Source organism: Thunnus albacares, chromosome 3, assembly GCF_914725855.1.
Source record: "Thunnus albacares chromosome 3, fThuAlb1.1, whole genome shotgun sequence".
Lineage (NCBI taxonomy): Eukaryota > Metazoa > Chordata > Actinopteri > Scombriformes > Scombridae > Thunnus > Thunnus albacares.
The window spans coordinates 17943779-17969223 of NC_058108.1; the positions used below are offsets into that span (position 1 = coordinate 17943779).

The 25445-nt window shown below is 40.6% G+C and overlaps 1 protein-coding gene across 1 annotated transcript; it reads right to left on the minus strand.

Moving 5' to 3' along the window:
* Positions 1 to 313: 313 nt before the first annotated feature.
* Positions 314 to 25159, minus strand: LOC122979348 (zinc finger and SCAN domain-containing protein 12-like). The gene is made up of 5 exons (XM_044346714.1): positions 24564 to 25159; positions 16224 to 16354; positions 12411 to 12542; positions 3322 to 3388; positions 314 to 1586 (listed from the first exon to the last, which is right to left on the minus strand). Exons 1-5 carry the CDS (start codon positions 24856 to 24858, stop codon positions 637 to 639), a joined length of 1575 nt encoding a protein of 524 aa, XP_044202649.1. The 5' UTR covers positions 24859 to 25159; the 3' UTR covers positions 314 to 636.
* Between the last annotated feature and the right edge of the window lie 286 nt (positions 25160 to 25445).

Sequence of the window (25445 nt, forward strand, 5' to 3'; positions counted from 1 at the left end):
TCCTCCATATTCAAGTAGTTTGAGGGCAGACAGCTGCTTGTGCAAGCAGTATTTTGTTCTACTCATCAAGCTTGTTTTGCCTTGAAGCAACTAGCTGAGTAAATGTTACATTTACATGACCTCAAAGTGGTCATGATCAACCATGATGACAGAAAAGGTGTTGTGTTTGAATTTCTTCAAATGTTTACACACCAGAATCAGCCCTTATTTCTGCCACTCTACCCAGCAGAAATGATCGAGAACAATGCTCATTTTTCATCAAACCTTTTCAAAATTAAACCTAATTATGATGAATTTAGTGTGAAGACAAAAGTCATTTTTCAAAAATATTTTTATTGACCAGGAATGCTTGTCAAGACTTTCCGAACATTTTCCAAAATAAATCAAAAGGAAAAAAATAGTAGCATGGATACTTCCCAACAATATAATAACATTGTCTGGTTATAAAATAATAACCAGAGGCAGTAAATTTCAAATATGAAAAGACATAATGACCAAATGCTGTGAAAAGCACATCAACAGGGAGTGGACACAATAATGTGAACACCTGAACATAGCCTTAGATGGTTGTGGTGTTGACCTGGACTGCATTATATTATATACAAGTGAATCCCACTGGTTCTTTTGTAACATCCTCTACTTGGCAGTGTGTAGAGCTTGGTGCCTGATGAGGTTGCTGAGGAAGGAGAAGTTCTTGTCACACTTGGAGCAGTGAAATCTCTTCTCCCCAGTGTGGACGCTCTGGTGGACCTTCAGGTTGGTGGAAGTGGAGAATTGCTTGCCGCAGTGGGGGCAGGGGAATGGTCTCTCCCCCGTGTGGACCATCTGGTGGCGCTTGAGACTGCAAAATTGGCCAAAGCTCTTCCCACACTGGACACACTGGTACGGCTTCTCCCCTGTGTGGACACGCTCATGAATGCGCAGCTGGCACTGGTGAGTGTAGCGGCGTGAGCAGAAGGTGCAGGCATAGGGGAGGCAGGGCTGCAGCTGCATTGAGCCAGACTCTTGGTCCTGACTGATAGATTGTTGATAAAGCTGGTTTTGATTGGGGAAATTATCTGTTTGCTGAACTCCAGACCAAGAATGCTTATTTGAATGCATTTGTTGTTGGGAGTCCACTGTCCCCATGGCAACAGGGGGGTTGTTAAAGGTAGAAATGTGATTACTGTAGGCTCTGTTATCTTCAAACATCACCTCAGTGGGTGGCTCGTTGATTTGAATACACAGCAGCGGTTGATACTGTGACCTCTCACTTGCATTGCCCTGATCTCCGAGGGGTGTTATGTCTTCTTCCTCATGGCCACCTCGTACAGACAACAATGCTGCACTGCAGCTGTCCTCCACTTCATAGGGAAGCGAGTTGATTACAATTACATCGAGCTTAGATGCAGCACTTGTCTGGTCAGTTTTGGGAGCAGTGGGGAAACCGGAGACAGAGTTTGCCTTTATTTGGCTAAATGATGACTTTCTTGATACGGTTTCTGGTGAGAATGTGGAACAAGATGGTTGCTCCATAGGTTCGGTCTTGTTGCTCTCCTGCCACTCCAGCAGCGTTTGGGAAGGACTGTGTTTCTCTGCAGCGTCACCTGATGAGCCAACAGCAAAGAAAAAAAATTAAGCAAGACCATAGTGGCTGTATTGTTTTTATGTGCAGTGCACTACATAAGGTTTTACATTATACATATAGCATCTTGCCTATAGCTTTCTCATAGGTTAAAGGAACATGCAAGCTGCGTGTATCATCCTAATAACTATAACTGCATATTCCTGATATCACTGCAGACTAGCAGTGAGCAGTAACTGTGTTGAAAACTGTGAGAAAATGCTGCAAGGATTGATATAATAATAATAACAATAATAATATTTAATTTATACCTCACTTTTCATTTGTAGTAAAACTCAAAGTGCTACAGCATTACACACAACATAAAATAATAAGAGTTAAGGTGAAAAAGCCTTCCTGAATTTTTTTAAGAGTCTAGGGTCTGTGCTGCCCTCAGATGGTAAGGAAGTTTGTTCCACAAGCGTGGTGCATCAGAGCAGAAGGCTCCATCCCCCATGGCATTAAGTCAATTTTTATTTGTTTAGCCTAATATCCAAAATCACTAATTAACCTCAGGGGGCTTTACAATATGTACAGCAATACAGGATCCTCTATCCTTAGACCTTCGATTCAGATAAGGAAAAACATTTTAATAAGGAAAAATGGAAGAAACCTCAGGAAGAGCGACAAAGGATGGCTCAACATCAGGAATCATCATGTAGTATGGTCATAAGACCATATTATATCAACACACATGCTAGCATACAGTAGTAATTGTCCTTGTACAAAAATCTAAAACTACATTTCAGAGTCCATGTGTTTTCAGTCCTTTGTTCTCTTTGGTCTGACTGCAAACTGCAGGGGTTCAGGCTGTGTGCTACGTCTGTGTGTGTGTGGCTACACCACGTTTACTGTGGAGTGTTCTGTTGAATGTCTATGAATGTCTGTGTGTCACTGGGGCATGAACATGTTGTGCAGCAAATCTTTTCTTTGTTGTTGGTGCTGATGACTTGCAAGCTGTCTGTTTGCTTTTATGCTAGTTTGTCCAGGGATCTTCGTTCTTCAGTTCTTTGGTCAGTTACTAGAGTCCACAAAAGTAGGACAGTAGGATTAAAGTTGGTCTCAGCTACTCTCTGTGGATGACTGGTTCCTAGAGCAGGTCCTGTTGCTTCATGGTTTGCTCTGTCTGCATTCAAAACACAAGGGAACTTTCCCCTACAGTGATTTTAATAGAAACTTAACTGGAGGATGTGGTTGAGGGTGCAGTAGGAGATCAATCTGACTACTGAAAGAACAGATCACTTCATTTTCGTGTCTGGCCATTTACACGACCCTTCCCTCAGGGAATTATTCAGACACATTCTGGCGTTTAAACCCTCCAGCATCCAATACACATGACGCTGCAGCAGATATCCAACAATGATTATACATCAAATATATGAACACAGAGCACAAACACAATATACACATCCAAACAAAACAAAATCTACATCTCATCCAAGACATAGTCAGATAAAACCTACAATGACCAGATGTTTTAGGGATTACTGAACCTAAAAAAAATGGAACTATATATTTTTAAAGATTGAAACAGCCTTTTTTGCCTGCTATAAAGCATAGCAGCTGAAAATCTCACAGTTTAGCTATGACTACACTGTAGTAAAGATGAAATCACCTTCACAGCCATTGGACAGCCAGTGTATGAACCGTTCGGTGCAGTTTGAAATGATTGAATGGAAACCTACAGGAAGGGATGTGACAGGAAAATAAACTGATACCTTGCACTTCCTCCATCTCTTCCTCTTTGCTCTGAGGGCTGCTGGTGTTTTTCATACATCTGTGGCCCTGGAAAGAGGAGGGAGGTGTTTAGGAGGTTATGACATGAGTCCTCCAGTCAACAGGTACAGTCAGTAGTATTCTTTAAAACAGGAGACATTGAGTTGGTGTGTTTGTGCAGTTTCATGTTAGATATGACATAATAATTTTATGGAAATAGCTTACATGTTCATAATTAAATATCATTAAAATATAAGAAATATAAATAATTTAGCTGAACGTATCACAGATGGACCCTCCTGATTAAAACTTCATACGCTCACAATATAGTAGTCATTCACTTTGTGAAAATCTTCCTTCAAACTGCTGCAGCGAACTGCTGCTTCTGCTAAATACATAAAACAAAAACGAAACATTCAAACATTTAAAATATGATTTATTGGCATATTTACACTTGTTGGTATGGATACATGAGCACAGATATATGTGTCACTTTCTCTTCCCTCTTTGGTGAACTGAGAGCTCAGATTAATAAATACATTCAAATGTATAAACATATAAAAAAATCTCAATCTTATAGGATGAGTGACAGAAAGTCACCAGTGTGAAAGCCACCAGGACATAATACTGCATCCTCAAATGCTGCCAACAGGCTGTCAATGCTCACACACAGTATTCATGTATTCTAAAGTATCACCACAACTGTGATCACACTTGATTAACATGAGCAAGAGACACAGGAATTCTCATCAGAAAACTTTATGATAAAACTAATCTGTGCCATTCAAAAATATTTTAAAATATAGCCACAAGTGGCAATTGGCAGGTTCAAATCTTTTTGTGCTCAACAAGCAGGTCAGTCAGCCAAAATTAACCTTCTTGCTGTCTTCCCGTCAACTGTGTGACTTTTGTCCTCTCGGGTCAAAACTGACCTGGTCTGGTTTGACTGTTTATAAAGCATTTAGTATAAATTATCACCCAATTCTGTGTTACATGTTTTTAACCAATATCATTCCAACTCAATACCACAAGTTTTACACTTATCTGTGGAATTTATGGCCAATAGACCTCATTTACATGAAATTATACCCCATTTTTGAGTAAAAAAAGAACAGAAATTATGAATTATTTTAATTATATTTAAGATCAGAGGGGAATATGTCAATTGATCATCACAGAGTGGTATATGTAAAAGTTTAGTCAGGATACTGTTTTGAAACCATTTCAATTTTTTTATGGCAACACATAACACCTATTGTCCTCCCTTGTCAAAATTGACCCAGTGTTGTTTGCCTGTTTATTAAGCATAAAATATATGCAATTTATGGTTAATAGACCTAATTTATATGAAATTATACATCAATTGTGATGAAATCAGGTTTACAGACCTGTAACTTTGAAGTTGTGTGAGTGTGTTAGGGTTGTGCCATATCATATTGTTATCATATCAGTATAATTTTTAATATGATATAAAAATGAATATCATGATAATGGCAATGTTCCGACTTGCTGACATACCGTTACGCACAGCAAGAAGCACGGCTGGAGGCAAAAGTAACATTGCTAACGACTCCTGGTCCATAGAAGCAGAGGAGGTTGCTCCTCCTGTCCTTTTTGAGAGGCAAGAGGGACAAAATATAAAAAAGAATATTTGGTTGAAATAAACCATTACCAAATCTCAGTATCATTTATAAAATATTTTTTCTCTCTTCTTTGGAAAAAATCCATTATTGAAGTTCTGATTAAAATGCTTCAACAGCAACACCTGCAGGGCAGGAGGAAAAAGGGCAGACTGTGTGAAGTTGTGTGGTGGCAGGGGAGGGGGGAGGGGGAGGGGGGGTGTCCTCTTTAGGGCAGGATCTCTTACATCAATTTAATGTACTTCATTTTTTGCATGCTAATCTATGATTGGCCAAAAAAAATGACGTTCCAAGGGAGGACGTCCTCCCTAACCAATCAACAACCAGAAGGTAATATTGACATTGTGTTGGTCCAATGATAGTTTCCAGATTTCATCTTCAATTCTCTACAACTGTAACATACGTGAGGGTGATGAACTGATAAGAGAAGAAGACCGGTAAGATATAGATAAATTGATAGAGTAGCATATTAGAAAATAAATCATAACGTGCAAATTGTGAACTATATTTTTAGACACATCAGTAAAACATTACGTCTTATTTAGGCCCTTTCAACAACCAAATTTCCTTTTTTCATATTTAGCAGTGAGATTTCACTTCTTTTATCGTGCAGTAGATAGCTGCTTCTGTTAGTCAATGCAATAGTTGGACTCACTCATTCATTTGGAATTGATCCAGTTTATAATTGAGTGGTTGTTCAGTCACCTGTTGATGATGTGTAATTTATGAATGAGTGTGCAGGAGGTCTGGCTGCTTGCTTGTGACAATTTCTTCATTGTTTGTTTTTAAGCTGAGCCGCATATTGAGTAATGAGTTTAAAGTTACTAGAATTAAGACTTTTTAAACACTAAAAGTAACTAGAATAACAAGTGTTAACATGTCAGCTTTGTAGACTAATTTTGTATGTCGTGTATATAGATAAGTGTGTAAGAGTGTGTAAGTCATGTATTTGATACATGCACTAATACTTTTTTAATGTGAACCTACACTTTTAGACCTGTGAATGTTTTTAGTGTTCAATATTTCCAATATTCAGCACTGATCTGTATCACATTATAAGCTTTGTGGTACTTTCTATATTTCTGTACACTAAAAAAATACATAGGGGACATTTGTAAATCATGTGATATGTTGTCTGTTTTTGATGAGAACATAAATCTGTTGTCACAATAGATTAATACTAAATTTGAATTTAACTTTGTAAAATGACACATTCTGTGAACCACTCCACAGCTAAAATGAGCACTTCTTTATTTAGAAACAACATGTATATGCTAAATGTCTCTAAAGAAGCAAGCAGCCTTTTCACCACTCAGGGGTTTTTGTTTTTGAAAGCAAATTGTTTTATTGGCATATAAAATTGCCCCCCACCCCTCTGATTTCATCAGGTGGGGGACAACGACATAGTATGATGTGGTTTGTTGTAAGATTCCATGTTGGTTTTCCTCCTGTCCCCCCCAATTTTTTCGGTCAGCAGCCGCCACTGGACTCCACGGTGGAGGAGTTAGTGTGGAGGTGGTCTGGTTATAAAAGATCAGATGTACAACAAACTATGGTAATATGTAAGAAGTGCAAGAAGACTGTAACAACAAAAAGGGGCAATACAACAAACTTATTTCACCACCTCAAGCAGAAACACCTGGTTGAGTACAAGGAGAGCCAAAGATCCCGTGTATTTTGTCATATCATCAAGAATACCATTATCGCTAACCTTATGTGCCAAATGCCCTCGTAACACAGAACCATCTGAGAAGTCGTCCTTGGAAACTGTTTGGAAAAGGGCAGGCACTTTCAAAAAATACTTGGCAGGTGATTAGTTGAACCAACTGTCTATCACCGTCTCTCACTGTCTTACTTTAAGAGGCAGCTGGATCTGCAAAATCTCAAGATCATGCAACAATCCTCATAAGACGCTGATTCCTCTGAACCACCAGTGGTTCAGGAAGGGTCTATCTGCAGTCTTGCAGACTTACACGACACACCCACTTCACTACGTGACATGCCTTTACTACACGACACACCCCCAATGTTGTCACCCTAAGGCCGTATTCAGACCAAATCAGGCGGTGCGGCGAAAACACCAGTTCTCCCATTCATTTGAATGGGGGTAGAATGGGGGTAATGGTGGGTGCGGTGCCACAGCGGCCAAAATGGCCGCAGCCAAGCCGCACCAGACTGCGGCCGGAAAGTTGAACCAGAGTCAACTTTTGGAGAAACGCAATCCGACATCACTGCGGCTGAAGGTTCCAGTGATCAATCACAGCCAGAGATCAGACTGATCAGTGTTGTAAACTCTGCCATGAGGGAAGACGTTACTAGGATGAGAGGAGGACATTTTTCTTCACTTGATAACGTTAAAAGTAAAGTTAGATTTTGCTGTCTGCTTCCCAACTCATTTTAAAAAAGACGAGAGAAAAAGAGAGCGAGAGAGCTGAGAGCACCAGCGAGAGAGAGAGAGAGAACAGCTGTGGTCGAGAGAACTAGAGAATGAATGAAGAGAGGAAGCCTGGTAGCAAGAAAGCCGGTGAATCAGATCAACAAAATGTTATTTGTTGATTGTTTCACAGCGGTTACGTTGTAGAGCACAAATAAACACACCCACACCCCCACACACCTCTGCTCGACCCTGTGGCTGAACGCTGCACTGCCTGATTTGGTCTGAATATGGCCTAACGGCATGCTACATGTCCTCCCCCCAACCCCTAACCTTAACCTTAACCATCCCCCTCCTCATGCCTAAACCTAAACAAGTGGGTGTGTCATGTAGTAAAGTGGGTGTTGTGTAGATACTGCAAGTCCAAAGATCGACCTACTTGGGTGGTTCGGCAACAGGCGCATAACTTTAAGCCTGAAAAGATGGATTCTCGCGTGATCTCATGATCTTGCGAATCCAGCTGCCTTGTAAGTTAAGACAGTGATGGATAGATGGCATCGCAGAAATACCCTGAATATTGCGGTATTATTTTAAGGCCATATCGCCCAACCCTAGCGTGCGTGTGTATTCATCTGCTGGAAAGCACAATAGTGTGACCAATTGCCCCATTGGGTCTCAGCTGCTCTGTGTGTGTGTGCGTTGTCTGGAAGCTAGGGAAAGGTTGTTATGAAATCAGGTTTACACACCTGTAGCTTTGGAGGATGCTATACATTTTAATAAAACACCGAAAATTCAATCAAAGTAGTGATCATTAATTTTACTTGCAAAGAGTGTAGTATGGAACCATCCACGTGATTTTCAGGCAATTAGATGAAAGAAGTCCATATTTCTGATACAAAAACATTTGAAAACGGATCAAATTTGACCCAGGGTCAACAGGAGGGTTAAAGCTGTGAGCAGCAATGGGTGGGTGTCAGGCCTCACAAAGGTAAATAACAAAAGACAAATAACAACAACGACAATAACAATAATAATAATGATAATGATAGACCAGCACAAACTTAGATGCAAAATAGACGTGTATGACAAAGAAGCTTAACACCTGACTCCATGATTCCGATAGAAGCATTCTATTTCGTGGACGGCTGTGGCTCAGGAGGCACAGTGGGTCGTCCGCTAATCGGAAGATCTGTGGTTCCATCCCTGGCTCCTCCAGTCCGCATGTGGAAGTGTCCTTGGGCAAGATACTGAACCCCAAATTGCTCCTGATGGCTGCGCCAGCGGTGTGTGTGTGTGTGTGTGCGAATGTGTATTAGATTAGATCCTGATAAGCAGGTTGGCACCTTGAATGGCAGCATCTGCATGTGTGTGTGAATGGGTGAATGTTGACATGTATTGTAAGTGCTTTGAGTGGTCAGAAGACTAGAAAGGCAGTCCATTTACCATTTAAAAATACACAAAGCTGAATTCATGCTGACATGGTAACAATCTGTCAAATGAGGAGCAGTAAAGCATGCTAGATCTGAACTGGGAGAAACATTAATGACGGGCTATCTTTTTATCTGCTATCTGGACTTTACACTGTACTGAAGAACTGACCGGTGATTTCACAAAATATTTCTTCATTTAATGATGTATTGGTGTAGATGCTTTTCTACAGGTGCTGCTTTGGTGTCTAACTTTTTGGTGTGCTATAACTCCAACAGTGAAACTGCAACAGTTTCATAAGCTCTGGCAACCTTTCCTGCCATTTCACATATAGAAAAATGAAAAAAACAACAACATATACATTAATGTAGTAAATGTGCTTTTTGTTCCTTTACTATGTGATTTGTATTTTGTCTTCAAATGATGAATTCAAACTGTCTCTGTTTACTTATGTATAGCAGCTGGCCAATCAAGCTGCTTCTGCTGTGATTATTGATGGCAAATTTCTTTTTGTATCATTAAATCATGTTTAGTTTCTCTGTGTAAAGATGTTTTTCAGGTAGCTATAGGTTTTAGTTAAGCCTATAAATCCTCAAAGATATCCCATTCTTCAGAACCCAAACTAAAGGCTTTATATATATATGTAAAGACAAATATTATAAATATTATATAATATTTGTCTTTACATTGTTTACATTGTCCTCATGGTCACAGCTTTTTGCAGGGAACTCATCCTACTAAAAAGGATTGTGTGTGTATCCAAAGTCTGATATCTTATTCCTCTGTACTGTAGACCTCCGTTGTTGTCCAAAAATTATTAAAAACACATCCATGAGCCACACTGCTGCACTGAGTGACATGTTCCTTTGTCCCTGAAGAGAAACAGACGCAACTGAGCATGCGGGGGAACGTGGTTGCACTTACAGACCTTCACTAGCTTGCTGTGCTAAATATCACAACCTCTTGACTGTATACTACATTATAAATTTCTCAAAGAACTTCAGTACAACTTGGATATACTTGGACTTTAAACAGTTATTTATTTCAAACCGTGTGAGGGGAAATGTCTCCTTGGTGGAAATGCTGACAACTCAAAAGACATCTGAAACATGACAAAGAGACACAAATACACTGCTATTTTTGTAGGGGGCCACATGCCAAAAAGCTTGGGAACCACTGGTTTAATCTTTGACAATGCATTGTAATTTATGAACTTGTTATGTTATTTTATGTAAAATTTGATATCTGAAAAGTAACTAATAACTAAAGCTATCAAATAAATGTAGTGGAGTAAAAAGTACAATAATTCCCTCTGAAATGTAGTAGAGTGGAAGTATGAAATAACATAAAATGAAAATACTCAAGTAAAGTACAAGTACCTTAAAATTGTACTTAAGCACAGTACTTGAGTAAATGTACTTAGTTACTTTCCACCACTGCATTTAAATAATTGAAACCAATTTTCAATTTAATTTTTACTGAAATGTATATTGGTTCTTAATATCAGTTATTGGTCTCCTTGATTACAAATAATCTGTATTGCTATCAGCCCTGAAAAAAAAACATATTGGTTGACCCCTTGGTTGGTTCATTATCCTGCCATTTAATCAACCCTCAACTTTATAGGCCCTGGAAATCTATTTTCTCAATCAGCTTCTCACCATCAGTGAATGGATCATATGTGTTCTATATACACACAAGCATTTCATGCTTAATCATATACAAGCACATATTGTATATGATGATAAGACTCTGAGACAAGTAATAAATAGAAGTTTACCACTGGGTGTAGTTACTTTTTGAAGACAAAAATTTTTTGGTGTATTAGTGTTTTTTTCTTGCTTTTCTCACTGGTTTGAAGTGGGTGGGGCTCAGTTGGAAGACTGTGATATCATAAATTTCTGTGCACCAGTCAGAGTTTAGCTGGGTTTTTAAGTGTTAAAAATATTTATATATAATATTTTATAGTATAATCCTGCCATCCAGAGAGAGACACACTGAGAGTAAGTAGAGCAGGCAGAGAGCGGGAGAGTTTCTGCCAAAAACAAGCAGAGACCCAGGGAGACATGATAGCAGCTGCTCGCTAATAGCTACGTGTGTTTACAGCAGAGAGCAGGAGGGAGGACAGATGTCACATTCCTTTACTCTGTGCTGCGACTGCTGCTGCAGACAGTCAAGGAGCAGACACTTTCAATTTATAACGGTAACGTCTGTCACCCAACTAAGTAATGATAACACGCTTAGTATTTTACAAATTAGGGTTTTTTTATTTGATGAAGGTGGGCACTGATACGCGAAAATGAACTAAATGGGTTTTATTCCTATAAAAAAAAAATGACAGTGAGGTTGGTGGGCAAGTAATATAATCGGTGTATGCCTGATCACCATGTCTCACTAGAAACAACTTTACACACAGCAACACGTTTTGCTCCCACGCCCCACTGCCGGGCCAAACAACTTTTCTGGTGGAAACCGTTAATGACAATTTGTTTCTTACAATATGATTTAAATGATTTCTGTGATCGACTGATTGATTAATTGACTCATCATTTCAGCTCTATTTGATTTTGATTGCTAGCATTTTCTTTCTGTTTTTCTTCCCTCTCATGCTGTTTTTAATGAACAGTGGAGCGTTCTGAAAAGTCTCAACAGGTATAAAAAGTCAAGCAGTAAGTCTTGTGTAAAAAGGCTGTATCTAGTCGTCTTCAGGGAAAGGCTGTGAAACCTTGGTGCAGGAGGACTGTGAGAGCTCTGATGTGTCTGATCAGTGCTGTATCTTCTGGTGTCTCTTGAGGTTGCTGGGATGGGAGAAGCGGCGGTTGCAGATGGAGCAGCTGAAGGGCCTCTCGCCTGTGTGGACATTGCGGTGGATATCCAGTTGGCTCTGGCACACAAAGCTCTTGCCACACACCAGACAGGTGTAGGGCTTCTCCCTGGTGTGCCTGGCCATGTGCTTCTGCAGGTCAGACTCCAGGAAGAAGCGCTTGGTGCAGCTGGTGCAGCCGTATGGTCGCTCCATGGTGACAGCGTGGTAGAATGCCAGGTGGAGGCCACTGGAGTAAGGTTTCTGGTAGCTGTGGTTGGGGTTGGGGTGGGTGACAGGGCGGTGCAGAGCGATGCTGGATGAGTTGGCTTGGTGGACTGTGTGTGCATCACTGGAGGTAGTTACGCCACTAGATGTTCCTGGAGTATCATGACGGGGGAAAACGGACACTGCCACCTGCACTGAACTCTGTCCTGCTGATTCCAGCCCAACACACTGAATTGTGGGTGATGTATTTTGTTCATGTCTGTCTCTCCGTCTGCCTGTTTCTCTACTGCTCGGGTCTAAAGCTGTGTTCCCTTCATCTGACCACTCACACTCTTCTGCCTCCTTGTCTGATGTGCCCCCTCCATCAATGACTATCACCTCTGACAGGGAGGACTTGGAGGTGAGGCTGCTGGTGTCTAAGGCAGCATCATTATCTTTCCTGCTATCCGTTACATCATCACAGGAAGTCGGAGTGTCTGAGCTTGCAGGTGGCTGACTCTCCCCTGCTCTGACATCACCTTGTGTTAACTCCAGCTGGGGACTGTGGGTAGTGTTGCTGCTGCTGTCTGTTTCAGCTGTCCTGTCGACAACAATGCTGACGATGTCGGATCCACTGACCTCCACTTTGCTGTGATGTCTGGCTGGTCGGGCATCCTTTGAGCCAGTGTCACCGTTTGTGCCGGTCTCCAACGCTCCCTCCACCTTGATGATCAGGAGCTCCCCCTCCTCCTCCTCTTCAGGCTCTGCTGACTGAATGGACAAACAGAGAGGTGCATTAACAGGTAATGTCCACATTTTTGAGTACTGAGGACTGAAGACAAAGCTGATTATTTCTGTATACAATACAATGACAGGCCACATAACATATTCAAGATATGCACTTTTCAGCAGCAGGTATTCTTCAACCACTATTTTTTGCATTAATCTAGCAAACACATAATGATGAAGCGGAAACCTAACAAAACTATAACAATAAAAATGCTTTGTAAATTACTATTATTAATGCACTAAAGTCCTGGTGGTTATACCACAAAATGACATTCACTTGTCCAGGTGAAATAGGGGGGCTGGAAGCTTGGTAACGTAGTGACTATCAACTGCAGCCAAGCTAGTGCTCATCAGTCACAGTAGCTTCCATGCAGGTTCCCTCTACTGTTCTGTTTACTTCACCCAAGCATCTCACGTAAAATGTTCCTGAATAAAAAGTTACTATAGAGGGAAAATAAATCTCTTGTTAGCTAATGGGACAATAACTTCACAGTTTATCAGCTATGGATTTACTTCATCACAGTGAACCAATCCACTGATTGAGGTGATTCCATTGGAATGAATTTAACCTTTTTAAATCCTAGTGTATCCAGGCCTCAACCCTATTAAAGCGACATGAAGTTTGATTGACAGAGATTTTACACATTATTATATACAGTATCATGAATCTGCATCTTTACCACAAAGAGCTCTGTCATTTACTGCCTTATCTTTGATTGATGTATAACTAATCGTTTTAAGAAAAATATCAACAGTATCTTAAAATGCAGATTTTTATTTAAACTTTTTCAGCTCTAGGTATTGTCTGTAGTTGCATATAGTCTCAACAACCAAGTCAGAGGACGCTGTCAAAGTGCTGCTTCCTCTACCGCAAGTTTGTGTGCTTGTTCACTGCCTACAGTTATTATGAAATCTTGTGCAGTAGAGCACACCTCCCTGCAGATTGAAGCATGGAAGCTGCATAATGAATTGCAAAATTTTCATTTTGATTTACTCAGCCCATATTCACAGTGTAAATTACACCACTGGGTACAGTGTATGTGATATACATGTGGTGTAATCAACTACACAGCCTGCATGTTTGATCAATAAGCTTAAGAATGTATACTGATATAAATGACTGCAAACCATTTATTTTTAGAGTGAAATTTTTTTTTGGTTTTCATCAGTAAAATTTTCTGAAGGAGCTCATTTATCTTGAACCCTGGCAGCCTTTATATCATCTATGTATTATTGTTGTAATAGACAGTGTGGGCCAGATTTACTAAAACATGTTCCTTACCTCAGAAAAGGAAGAAAATAATAATATATGCAGTATAATTATATAAAATTTACTGCATATCACCTACTGAAATAAGCCAGTGTAATAAGGGAGTGGAACACTACTTTATTCTGATTCTAGCGATTAAACTACATGTCATGATCTGCAGTACATCCTTCCAGCTTCCTTTCAATTGTGCATACAAGTAAATCAATTACCACATAAATGGTCCAAAAAAGTCAATAAATAATCAAACATTCAATTTGAAACTGCGCCAGCTCAGTTTAACAGCCCAGTTGCTTTTCTGATATTGACCAGCAGCTGCAGCAAGTTCATGTTCTCCCCAGGAAACAGTTTAGCAGCTGATCAGCCATCCAGATCCAGGAAACCCTCATGTCAAACTTAATTATAAGTGTCTGAAAACTTACTTTCATATCTTATATTCTTCCAAAAATAGCACAAAAAGTAAGGAAATTTGTGTTTTGTAGATTATTTCTTTGTTGTAACAATGCTTGGCAATAAATCTTTGACCGTTGGAAAGCCTGTTCATTTCCCTTTCAAATGGTGCCACATTTGTAAGGAACATGCATTTGTGGGATGAGCAGCAGAGCTGAGTATGTGGGTTGCGCCCATGAAAAATTTGCCAAATCTTCTCTGCCAATGCCAAACAGCTTATTCTGCCATTGACTCTTGATGATTGAAGTTTGAAGAAACAAGACATATTGGCAATTTAAAAAATTTTAAAAAATGTATTCATTTAACAAAGGAGAGCCTCAGTAGCATATGGAAGAACCATACACAGCCACAACAGCCTGGCACCTCCTCCTCTTGCTGGTCATACACTGCTGTGGGATGGCATCCCATTCTTCAACCAACATTTGTCGCAAGTCAGCCAACGTGGTTGTGTTGGTTACTCTGGCACGAACAGCACACTCAAGCTGATCCCACAAGTGTTCAATGGGGTTGAGGTCAGGACTGCTGGCAGGCGGTTCCATCCTCTCCACTCCCAAATTCTGGAGGTAGTCTCTGATAAACCCTCCTCTGCAGGGGCGAGCGTTGTCATCTTGGAGGATAGAGTTTCGTCCCAGACTGTGGAGATATGGGATTGCCACTGGTTGCAGAATCTCATCTCGATATCTCTCTGCATTGAGATTGCCTCCAATGATGACAAGCTTCGTTTTTCTAGTGAGGGAGATGCCGCCCCACACCATCACACTGCCTCCACTCTATCGGTGCAGCAATCAGCCTAGCGTTTTCGGCGTCTTCTCCACACTTTGACCCTGCGATCCAACTGCCGTAGGCAGAATCTGGACTCATCGCTGAACATAACGTTCCTCTACATGTTCAGGTTCCAGTGCACGTGTTGCCAACTACCGCGCAAACTGGCCTGACGGTGAAGGGCAGTCATGGCAGGCCTCCTGGCAGCCCTATGAGACCGGAGATTGGCTGTGTGCAGTCTGTTCTGTTCTGCAAATAATGCCGCAACTTGGTTTTGCGGAAAACCAACTTGAAGTTGCCCTATCGCATGGGCCCTATCCAGATCAGTCATTACAGTGGCATGCCGATTCTTGGAGCAGACACCCACTGACCACTGTAGCAGGGCCCATGCTAACCTGGGGGTACCGCCAATCAGGCGCCTGATTGGCAGCACCTGGGGGTACCGCCAATCAGGTGCCTGATTGCACCTGGGGGTACCAGAAGCTCAAAACAAGAGTCAATAGCAACAGCAAAATAAGCTGTTTGGCATTGGCAGAGAAGATTTGGCAAATTTTTCCACAGTCAGTACATACATTTTCTTGTGGATAATGTGGTATTTGACAATGATCAGTTTTCTCTTTGGCCATCTTTCCCTTTATTGCCAAAGAGAATGGTGTGTCATGGCTTGATGCCCCTCCCTCTACTGGAGGAGCTAGAGAGGTGCTAGCGCTGGCTGATGACACACTCAGGCTAGGAGACCACAATACATCAAACACTGAACATTCTTTCAGATTGACACTGTGCTGCCTTAAATCTTTGGTCAAATTTGATGTGCAACCTGACTTACAGCTAATTGACATCCCACATACATTGCACTTTGCCTTGTTGTTTTCTGTGTGCTCAAAAGTGAAGCCACGCTTTTGAGCATTTACCATGGTCCATCTTTCACTATTGTTGTGACGGATCTAAACAAAATTGACACGCTGTTGTGTTGATTCATGACATAGACAGGTCCTAGCAGATAGCCATGCCCTTGCAGATATGTAGCCTTTGTTTGCAATAATACAGGGTTATCGCTTTTAAGGAACTGATAAGTAGAACCAAAATTCAAAGCCATGTGCACAAAACAAACAAAACAAGGGGAAAATGACTACATTGTGCTACTAGAAGAACTTTTAGCTGTGACTGTACCATGGAGTAGCTACCTCTGTTTTGGTGGTGGTGACGACCTCCTGATCAGGGTCCTGGTCCAGGTTGATGGGCTGGGTCTTCTGCACAGACTGCTGAGCCCCTGGACCTCTGTTCAGAAACCTGGTCCTGCCCTGCAGGGAGGGGCCTGTTAAAAAAATAGAAGAATGATCAGTCACTAATTTAGCTCAACTCTACATGACATTATTTGTAAACAGGACAGACTCATTGGCCCTCTTTACATTAATATGCGTCTTGGGTGATCCGATCGCAAGTGGGCTTTAAGTGCTTTAAGTGCAGGTGTGAATGCACCCAAGACACATCGAGGACACATTGAGATGCGATCACTCAGAACACATTCGAAGGTGGTCTGAGCTGCATGTGGCCACATTCACTTAGCAGTGTAAACGTTCAACATAATGGAGCTCAGGATTTATCAGGAGGACGGCTGCTTTACTCCAAACAGTTCCACTGTATAAACCTGGACTCTGTGTGTGTGTAACAGCTGACCTATTGGATGTGCAGAAGAACACAGAACATTAAGTAACATTAGATCCTGATCGATCCTGTAAGCATATCGGAAGATTTAAATAATCAGTGAAGCTGCGCACGAGGCACAGCGGTTAACAGTTAACAGTTTTGTTAACCTGGGTCCATGGGTTAGAGTTCACACTTGTGTGCAAACAACCACAGACTCTGGGGAAACAGAGTTTCTTGAGAACTCCCTTTATTTCTTAGGCCCTGTTTACACGTGGCATCAACATGCGTCTCGGCTGATCCAATCACAAATGGACAGTACAGGTAAGTAAGTAAGTACAGGTGTGAACGCACCAAAGACATATTGAGGACGCACTGAGATCCGATCACTCAGACCACATTCGGAGGTGGTCTGGGCTGCATGTGGCCAGATTCACTTAGCAGTGTAAACGCAATGCGTCCTGGGCCACACTGAAGGACCGCCTACTCAACTGACATCCTCTATTTTCCTGCAAACTAGGCACGTGAATTGCATTGCTGCCTCCTGGTCTACAGCTGTGTTCAACTTTTTTAGTAACAGGATAAAAGAATGCATTATTTTGTTTTTCCATTTTTCATGTGAATAAAAAAAAAATGTAATCCACCTCCTGTTTTCCCCATTCCCCTAACCCGTTCTCCTCTTAAAATCGACAATTGGAATATAAATTAAACCAAAACCAGAAAATAACTTTTTTGCTTGTCTAAAAAAATATTTCAGAAGCCAAACATTGCTGAATAGTTTCTTCTTTCCTGTCAAGTTGATAACTACAGTTTTTAGATTTGCTGTGGTGCTGGACATAATGGAGCTCAGGATTTATCAGGAGGATGGCTGCCTTACTCCAAACAGTATGAATCTGGACCCGTTGGATGTGTGGAAGAACACAGAACATTAGGGCTGGGCAATATGACCAAAATCTGATATCCCGACATAGGTAATTTCATATCCTGATAACGATACCTTTCCTGATATAGCACATTTTTATTCAGTGAATAAATAGTTGGTCTGTGCCCCTCTCCTTCCCCCCACTGTTTGTCCATCCTTTGTGCAGATTAAATTAAATTACTCTTCTTGGCTTTTTACTCCCAAAGCTTTTGTTGCATTTACAGTGATGTAACAAGTGAGGTTGTCGTCAACTCGAGTACTTCACAAGCTTCACTGTCTGTGTGCAGCACACACAGAGGGCTCAGCCCCGCCCACAGTGAACCATAGAAAGCAGAGGAGAGTAGCGCGACCAAAAATGACAGGAAAATGCTGCAGAGACTCTCACACTGAGCTGATATTAAACGAGTGCACATACATTTGGTAAATAACATAAATAAAGAAAGTCTCTACTGCGTTTTACTAATAATAGTCTGTCATACTGTCATTTCGCTGCTTCTCAGTGCTTTCTTAGAGCAGGTGGGGCTGAGCCCCCCCCGTGTGTGTGTGAAGTGCAGCAGAGGAGACAGACAGCAGTGGAGAGTTGGAAAGTTGACAACAACTAAACTCGTTATGTTACTGTAAGTGCAATAAAAGCTTTGCGAGTAAAAAGCCAAGAAGAGTAATTTATCAATGTATCAAAAAGATGGACAGACTCCAAATTATGAAAAATATTTCCGTAAAGAGTGTGATTTGCATCACAACAAAATAAACTATAGAGCACATATATATCGTCATATCGCATAGCCCTACAGAGCATTATATTTACATTAGATCCTGACCGATCCTGTTGGTGTGTCAGAGATTTAAATAACCAATAATGAATGAAGTTAGACTGTGCCTCATGTGTAAATGTCTCAATATAGGCACAGCTGCAGGGAGCTCACTGCATATAGCTCTCTCTCTCCCTCTATATATATGTGTGTGTGTGTGTGTGTGTGTATATATATATATATATATATACATATATATATACATATGAATGAAACACAGGTCGGAGTCAGTGTAGAGTCAGTGTAGATTAAACAGATAGAGCACGCTTACACACCGCTCATGTCTCACTCACGTCTCACTTGTACTATGAGAGTGAGCTTGGACTTTTAGGGAGGGATGAAAGCTGAGCGCTGTAAAGGAAAGAGGTGCGCTGGATTTATAACACAACGGAATGCGGCACAATAATCATTTCATCTCAATAAGCTTGTGTTCATAATCGTTGGAAGCCAAAATTGTGACTGAAAATAAAATTCTATTCATCGCCCAGTCCTACTGCAGCATTCTGCATAATTTAATATTTTGTCAAACTCTTGTATGACAGCAGGTTTACAAAGTGCTACAATCATCTTATATGGTAGGTTGGGACCTTGCATTGTAGCCCCTGTACCCATTCAGCGTATGAATGTGTGAATGGGTGAATCTGATTTGTAGTGTAAAAGCGCTTTGAGTGGTCGGAAGACTAGAAAGGCGCTATATAAATGTATAAGTACATTTACCATTTTGTGTAAAGACGAACAGCATTGTCTCTGTATTGTTGGTAGAAGTGCAAGCAAGAAGCAACAGTAGTACAAATCGTGTGCTTGAGTCTGCAGCCATTACTGAGTGTATCCATCCGTTAATATAAACTGCTCTGTCTGAAAATTTGGAATATAGGGCAATTTGAAATAGAGCTGGGCAATATCTCGATTTTATACAATATGTATAAATCGAAAAATCAAATTACAATATACAGAAAAAAGTTATTTTAGCCACTTTTTGAAAACAAGAAGAAAACTTAAAAGGCGCACGCATGCTGGAGCCTCTCTATGCATCCTGGACTCAAGAAGTGATGGCATATGACTCATCCCCCTGCCGACTCTGCTACCAGGCCAGTCCAGGTTTTCGAATGTAAACGTCAGATTAAACATCAAGACCATCTGTATATCCATCTCAACATCAAAGGAAATGGTCCTGGCCACATGGATCTTCTGGGGTTCCTAACCGCCTGGGTCAAGCCTGCGTCAAGTTCAAAGCAGTGTTTCATCAGCAAAAACACCTGGGCTGTATTTCATGGAGTGCTTTTTGGACTACTGTTGGTACTCACTGCTGTATTGCCTGTATGTGTCTGTCTGGCCAGAGCAATCAACATTGATGGAAAACAGCTGGGACACAGTGATTGAGTGTGGGACGAATGCTGGCTCATGGCCAGTTGATGCTTCTACAGTGAGTTTTCATCATAACTTACTGAGGTATTTTGCAATCTATTCCTCTGTCCTGCAGCACAGACAAGCCCAGGTACCAGAGTGAATCACCAATCCAGTGGACCGGTCATCTGCCACCCCATTTCAGAGAATAGCAGGTCTCCTCTTCATGCTGATCCTACTCTCCGGAGATGTTCAGCTAAATCCTGGACCAGTGATCCCTGGAGCACTGCAAAACTTCGATGCTGATTTGTGCTTGAGTGAAGGTCTTTGCACACCAAGTCCGTTTTTTCGTCTGAAATTGTTGCACGTTAAAAAATAAATATGACGTCACATTGTGTCAATTATGTTTACACACCGACTCCGAAAGTTTTGTCTGTCATTAAAGTTTTCGGAGCAGCTTTGATTTTCTGCATTTTTTGCATCCATCAAAAGCCTTTAGAGTTGTTTGACCACTCAGAGCCACTGTACACGCAAACAACACAGCCTCGAAACACTGATACTATCAGCTCTAGCAGAGAAGTTGTACACAGACTGATCTAGCCAATTTTCGCAACGAATATAGTAATAAAACACATCGGACTCAGCATGCAAGGTTTCTGTGCGATTTTTGTCAGATGATGGATTAAAAAACGCAAACGAAAAACAGACTTGGTGTGCAGTGACAAATGAGCAGCAACTTTCTGAGCCGGGCTTCTCCCTTAATTAAATGAATAACTTTTCGCTACTGGGCTGTGGAAACCTTGACAGGTCCAGTGTCTCTCTCACAAAACCTGCTGCTGACACCACTGTGTGTCACAACCCTGCAGTGAGGAGGCAGAGGTTATTCAAAATGTTCCAAACTGTCAATCATGCAAAAGTCTTTTGGGACCCGAAGTTGAAACCGAGGGGGCTATTCGGTGGACATTTTAACATCAGAAGCATTACTGCAAAGAGCAATCGGCTAACTCATCTTGTGTCTGACTCAAATCTGGACTTTCTCTGTCTGACTGAAACATAGTTGAAACAAACAACAAATATCTTTTAACATCATAGGTGTCTATAGGCCCCCTTCTGCAGATGGCACTCACAGAAGTCTTGAAAGAGTGCAATCTCAACAAAGAATTATTACTTCTGGGTGAATTTTTAGGGGTGCAACTGACTCACGGTTCAGATCGTATCACGGATTTGAGTCATGGATCGGATCATTTTACGGATCAGCAAAACAAAAAAAAGTTGGGTTGGAGGGACAAATAAAACTTTGCTTACTATATATTCTGTAAAACACTTACAGCAAGGAACTTTTGCCCATGGTCTTAAATGAAAACAACATTCACGATGTCCAATGATTAAATAAAATCTTAAAATAAATAATGCTTAATTGTTAAATTAAAATGCAATATGAGGCCTGATACCTTCCTCTTTTAAACATGGTAGTGAATGAGACAACAGCCTGTGTCCACATCATTGAAACTGGGTAACTTACAAACACAAACACACGTCTTGTCCTGCAGCTTAGCTTGTTGAAAGAGCCACCAAACAAATATTCAGCGGGGGAAAAGTGCATCGCTAATGTCAGTTAGCAGCTACGTAGCTGATTAGCTGCAGCACATTAAACAGCATGTAAACATACCTGCGGACCCATTAGATGCTGGTTTGGTCGTTGCTCTTCAAAATCTCTATTAGTGACACACTGTCTGTCCATGACTTGTACTTAGAGAAATTTGTTAACGTTGTCTTAAATGAGACATTAAATTTTGCAATTAATTCACGGTTCACATGTATGCCGTACCGTGTGGGGGCAATCCATACAGATCATGGATCAACTACGATCCGTTGCACCACTAGTGATTTTAATGTGAACTGGGAGGACAAAACTAAGAAAAAACTAAAAATGATCACAGAGAAATTCCAACTAGAACAACTAGTAAAAGGCCTAACTAGGATTGCAAAATGCTCCAGTACACAAATTGATCTGATATTTACTAACAAACCAGAAAGAACAACTAAAAGTTATAATTCAATCACTGACTTATCAGATCATAACCTAACCCTATGTGCGAGAAAACTGACTAAAAATAGATTTAGGACCACAGCAACTAAGACAATGATCCTTCAGTGCATACCCAGAGCTAAGCAAGAGAAATTTATCAATGAAATTAACAGCTGGAACTGGGATGATGTACTGTCCTCTGATGATCTGGACCATGGCAGTGATACTTTTAATCACAGAATCTACTCTGTGAGGGAAAGATTTAATGTGAGGATACAAATGAAATCTACAAATCAAAACAATTTCCCATGGTTTAATAAAAATTTGTGAAAACTAATGAAATCTTGAGATGCTGCACTAAGGAAGGCTTAATTAATTAATTAAAACTAGAAAAGACACTGGCATGCTGATTTATAATGGTTTAAGGAACAAAGTTATCCAAGAGCTAAGAGATGCTGATTCTCGTTTTTATCTCAATATGTTGAATGAGGCAAAAGGCAACAGTAAATTGATCTGGAAAAACATCAATAATCTCACAAGGAGGGACCAAAAATTTCTAGGAGATTTTAAACTCGAAGTACAGGGAAAGTTAATTGAAGATCATCTCACTATTGCTGCTGTCTTTAATAATTTTTTTCTTGAGTCTGTATATGAGTTAGGAAAAAAATGTACAAAAAGGAAACTGGATATTGTTCCTATAGGTGCTACAGGCCAGGTTTTCAAGCTGGTAGAGACTAATGAGTTACAAGTAAACAAAATCATCAGCTCCTTAAAAATCTCCAAATGATTTGACACTATGTTTGTTAAATCACACAAAGATATTTTAACTCCCCTATTGCTCATTTAATTAACTTGTCTTTTAAACACAGCTCCTTTCCTGATGACTGGAAATGTGCCATTGTCAGACCTATTTTTAAATCTGGAGACCGCCTTGATGCCAGTAACTACAGACCAATAAGTATACTGCCAGTACTCTCAAAGGTTGCTGAGAAAGTGGTCATTAAACAACTGACAACATTTCTTAATTAATTAAGAAACATTTCATAATTTTGGTCTACATTGTATGCAATTTGACTTTAGAGAAAATCATTACACCAAAACTACTACCTTGCACTTAATAGAGCAAATTAAATCAAGACTTGACAAAGGAGTAGTTGGTGCTGTATTTTTATATCTGCGTAACACATTCGACACAGTCAATCGTGATGTTTTCATATCAAAACTCTCTAAATTTAACTTCTCATCTAGAGCACTGGCATAGATGTTGTCATATTTATCTAAAAGGATACAATGTGTTAAAGTTGGTGACACACTGTCCAGTAACATGTGTTAGGGCCCCTATTATTTAGCCTCTATGTTAATGATCTCCCTCAACAGTGTCATGATGTAGAACTACAAATGTATGCAGATGACACTGTTGTGAACACACATGCAAAAACAGCTGAGTTGGTTGCTGCTAAACTAACAATTGCATCTGAGTCTAAATGTAAACAAGACAAAGGGTATGTTTTTCTCTAAAACCATGATACAACCTCCTAATGCTGATATTCTCACCAAAGGTGAAAAGACTGACATAGTTACTGATTTTAAATATCTTGGTGTGACACTCCATCCAAATTTGAACTTTAATAAACATGTTAAAAAAACGGTTAAAACCATAAAGTACAACTTACCAAATTTTAGACATATTAGAAACTGTCTTTCTTTGGACACGGCCAAGATAAATATACATGCTATGATTCTTTCCCATATGTCTTATTGCATCACATGTTGGGGGAGGGCTGGAGAAACAGCCATAAACCCTCTTGAGTCCTTATACGAACAAACTCTAAAAACTCTGGACAAAAAGCCAATGTATTTCCATCACTGTAGGGTACTAGAGAAATACAATATACTGAGCTTTGAGAATTTTAGATTATTCTCAAATTTGTGCCTAGTTTATAAATTTTAAATGGTTTGGCTCCTCCTCCACTATGTGACTTTGTGTACACTCGCTCATTAAGTTCTATTAGATTCCCCAGAATATCCTCTACACAAGATTGTACCATACCATTTCGTCGCACTGCATTTGGGCAGTCAGCTTTTTCTGTGAAAGCCACAACTCAGTGGAATGCCCCAACTGATGATATGAAGAACTGCAGTTCAATCAATACATTCAAGGCCAAATTAAAAAGGCAAATCAGCTCTGTGACCACTGTCTGAATTTCATCTGTGGTCTTCTCATTAGCGCAGGTAGTCTTGCTTTTAATTTGACAAGTTTACATTATTAATTTCTAATTGACATTGTGGGTGTATGTGATGTGCTGTTGTGTGTAGCTTTGTATTTTATAAGGTGTGTTCTGTGTGTTTTTTACTCTGTACTGTTTGTTGTTGTACTGTTGTATGTTTCGATTGTGGGAGACTACGGATGTAAATTAGCTTTGAGCTAACTCCAGTGCAGTGCATCTTTTACGTTAAAAACTGTACACTGTCCCAATAAATAAATACAACCAATCACCCGTAAACTGTGACGTCACACGATTAGTTACACTACATGAGCACCTGCTGCTGCTTACAAGACTGTGGTGACTCCTGGTGTCGAGCTGTCTCTGGTTATCTCGAAGTCAGTTTAACGTCCCATCTACATGAAGGACGGACTGAAAATTGCTCTGCACACTGATCTGTGCTCTCAGCTTTCCCTCCTCAATATTATGCTTCCCTCGTGTATGTTAATGGCCATATTCAGAACAGTTTTGGACGGAGTTTTGTATTCGTGGTATGTGCCAGGGCTCCATACCAGCCAGTGTATCCCTGTTGTGCCGGTTGAGGAGGCGGACCCCGGGGAAGCGGCTGCTGATGGAGCCCTCTGCTCCCTTCACTCTCTCCGCTCGGTACCTGGTGACCTGCAGCTCCAGCAGTTTGATTTTACGCCGCAGGAACTCGTTCTCCTTCTGGCTCCGAGACATTTCCAGATGGACCACGGCGTATCCGTCGTCCACAACTTTGCAAATTTCTGCGACGGCCGCGTTAGCTAGCATCTCCATGATGGAGGCTATCTGTGAATGGAAGTCCATGGCAGTCGACATTGTCATTGCGAGCTCAAACAGTCTGTATCTTTGTTAGAGGAAACGGGCGTTTGTCCAAATGACACTGACGGGAATTTAAAAAAAAAACGTTGCAGCGCTACCTGAGATGCATAACTGGTTGGTTACACTTGTTGAAAATAAAAGAGAAAAACCTAAGCACCCAGGTTGCAGAATCTTTGTTCTTTGTTTGATGTGTTGGCTGCGCGGAAGCACACATTTTGCCAGTAATTTTCCGACAGAAACGATGGATACAGTAAAACAGCGCCCCATCTGTCGAGGAGCCGACCTGCCACACAGTACGCGAACAGTACACTAATCTAACTATAAAGGGTGCAAGAATCTTTTATCAGTGTCATGAAATGCATTTTCAATTTAATAGCATTTTCTGAATGCAAATGCATTTTAATAATGCATATTTGCACAGAATGATAAATGAAGATCTGGTCCCCCATCTCTTCTATCTCTCTTTTTTTTACTATTTCATTTAAGGTTTTTCAAAATATTTACATCCACTGAATTAGACACTAGATCATCCCAATCAACCCATCCACCGAGAGCAAAGCAAGCAACAAGCAAAATAAAGAAAAATAAGA

Excerpts from the sequence above, each read along its gene's own strand:
- LOC122979348 (XM_044346714.1), bottom strand. The coding sequence starts at position 24,858 with ATGACAATGTCGACTGCCATGGACTTCCATTCACAGATAGCCTCCATC. Across the intron at positions 12,543-16,223 it reads TCACCACCACCAAAACAGAG|TCAGCAGAGCCTGAAGAGGA; the intron begins GTAGCTACTCCA and ends TTGTCCATTCAG. Across the intron at positions 1,587-3,321 it reads AGAGATGGAGGAAGTGCAAG|GTGACGCTGCAGAGAAACAC; the intron begins GTATCAGTTTAT and ends TTGGCTCATCAG.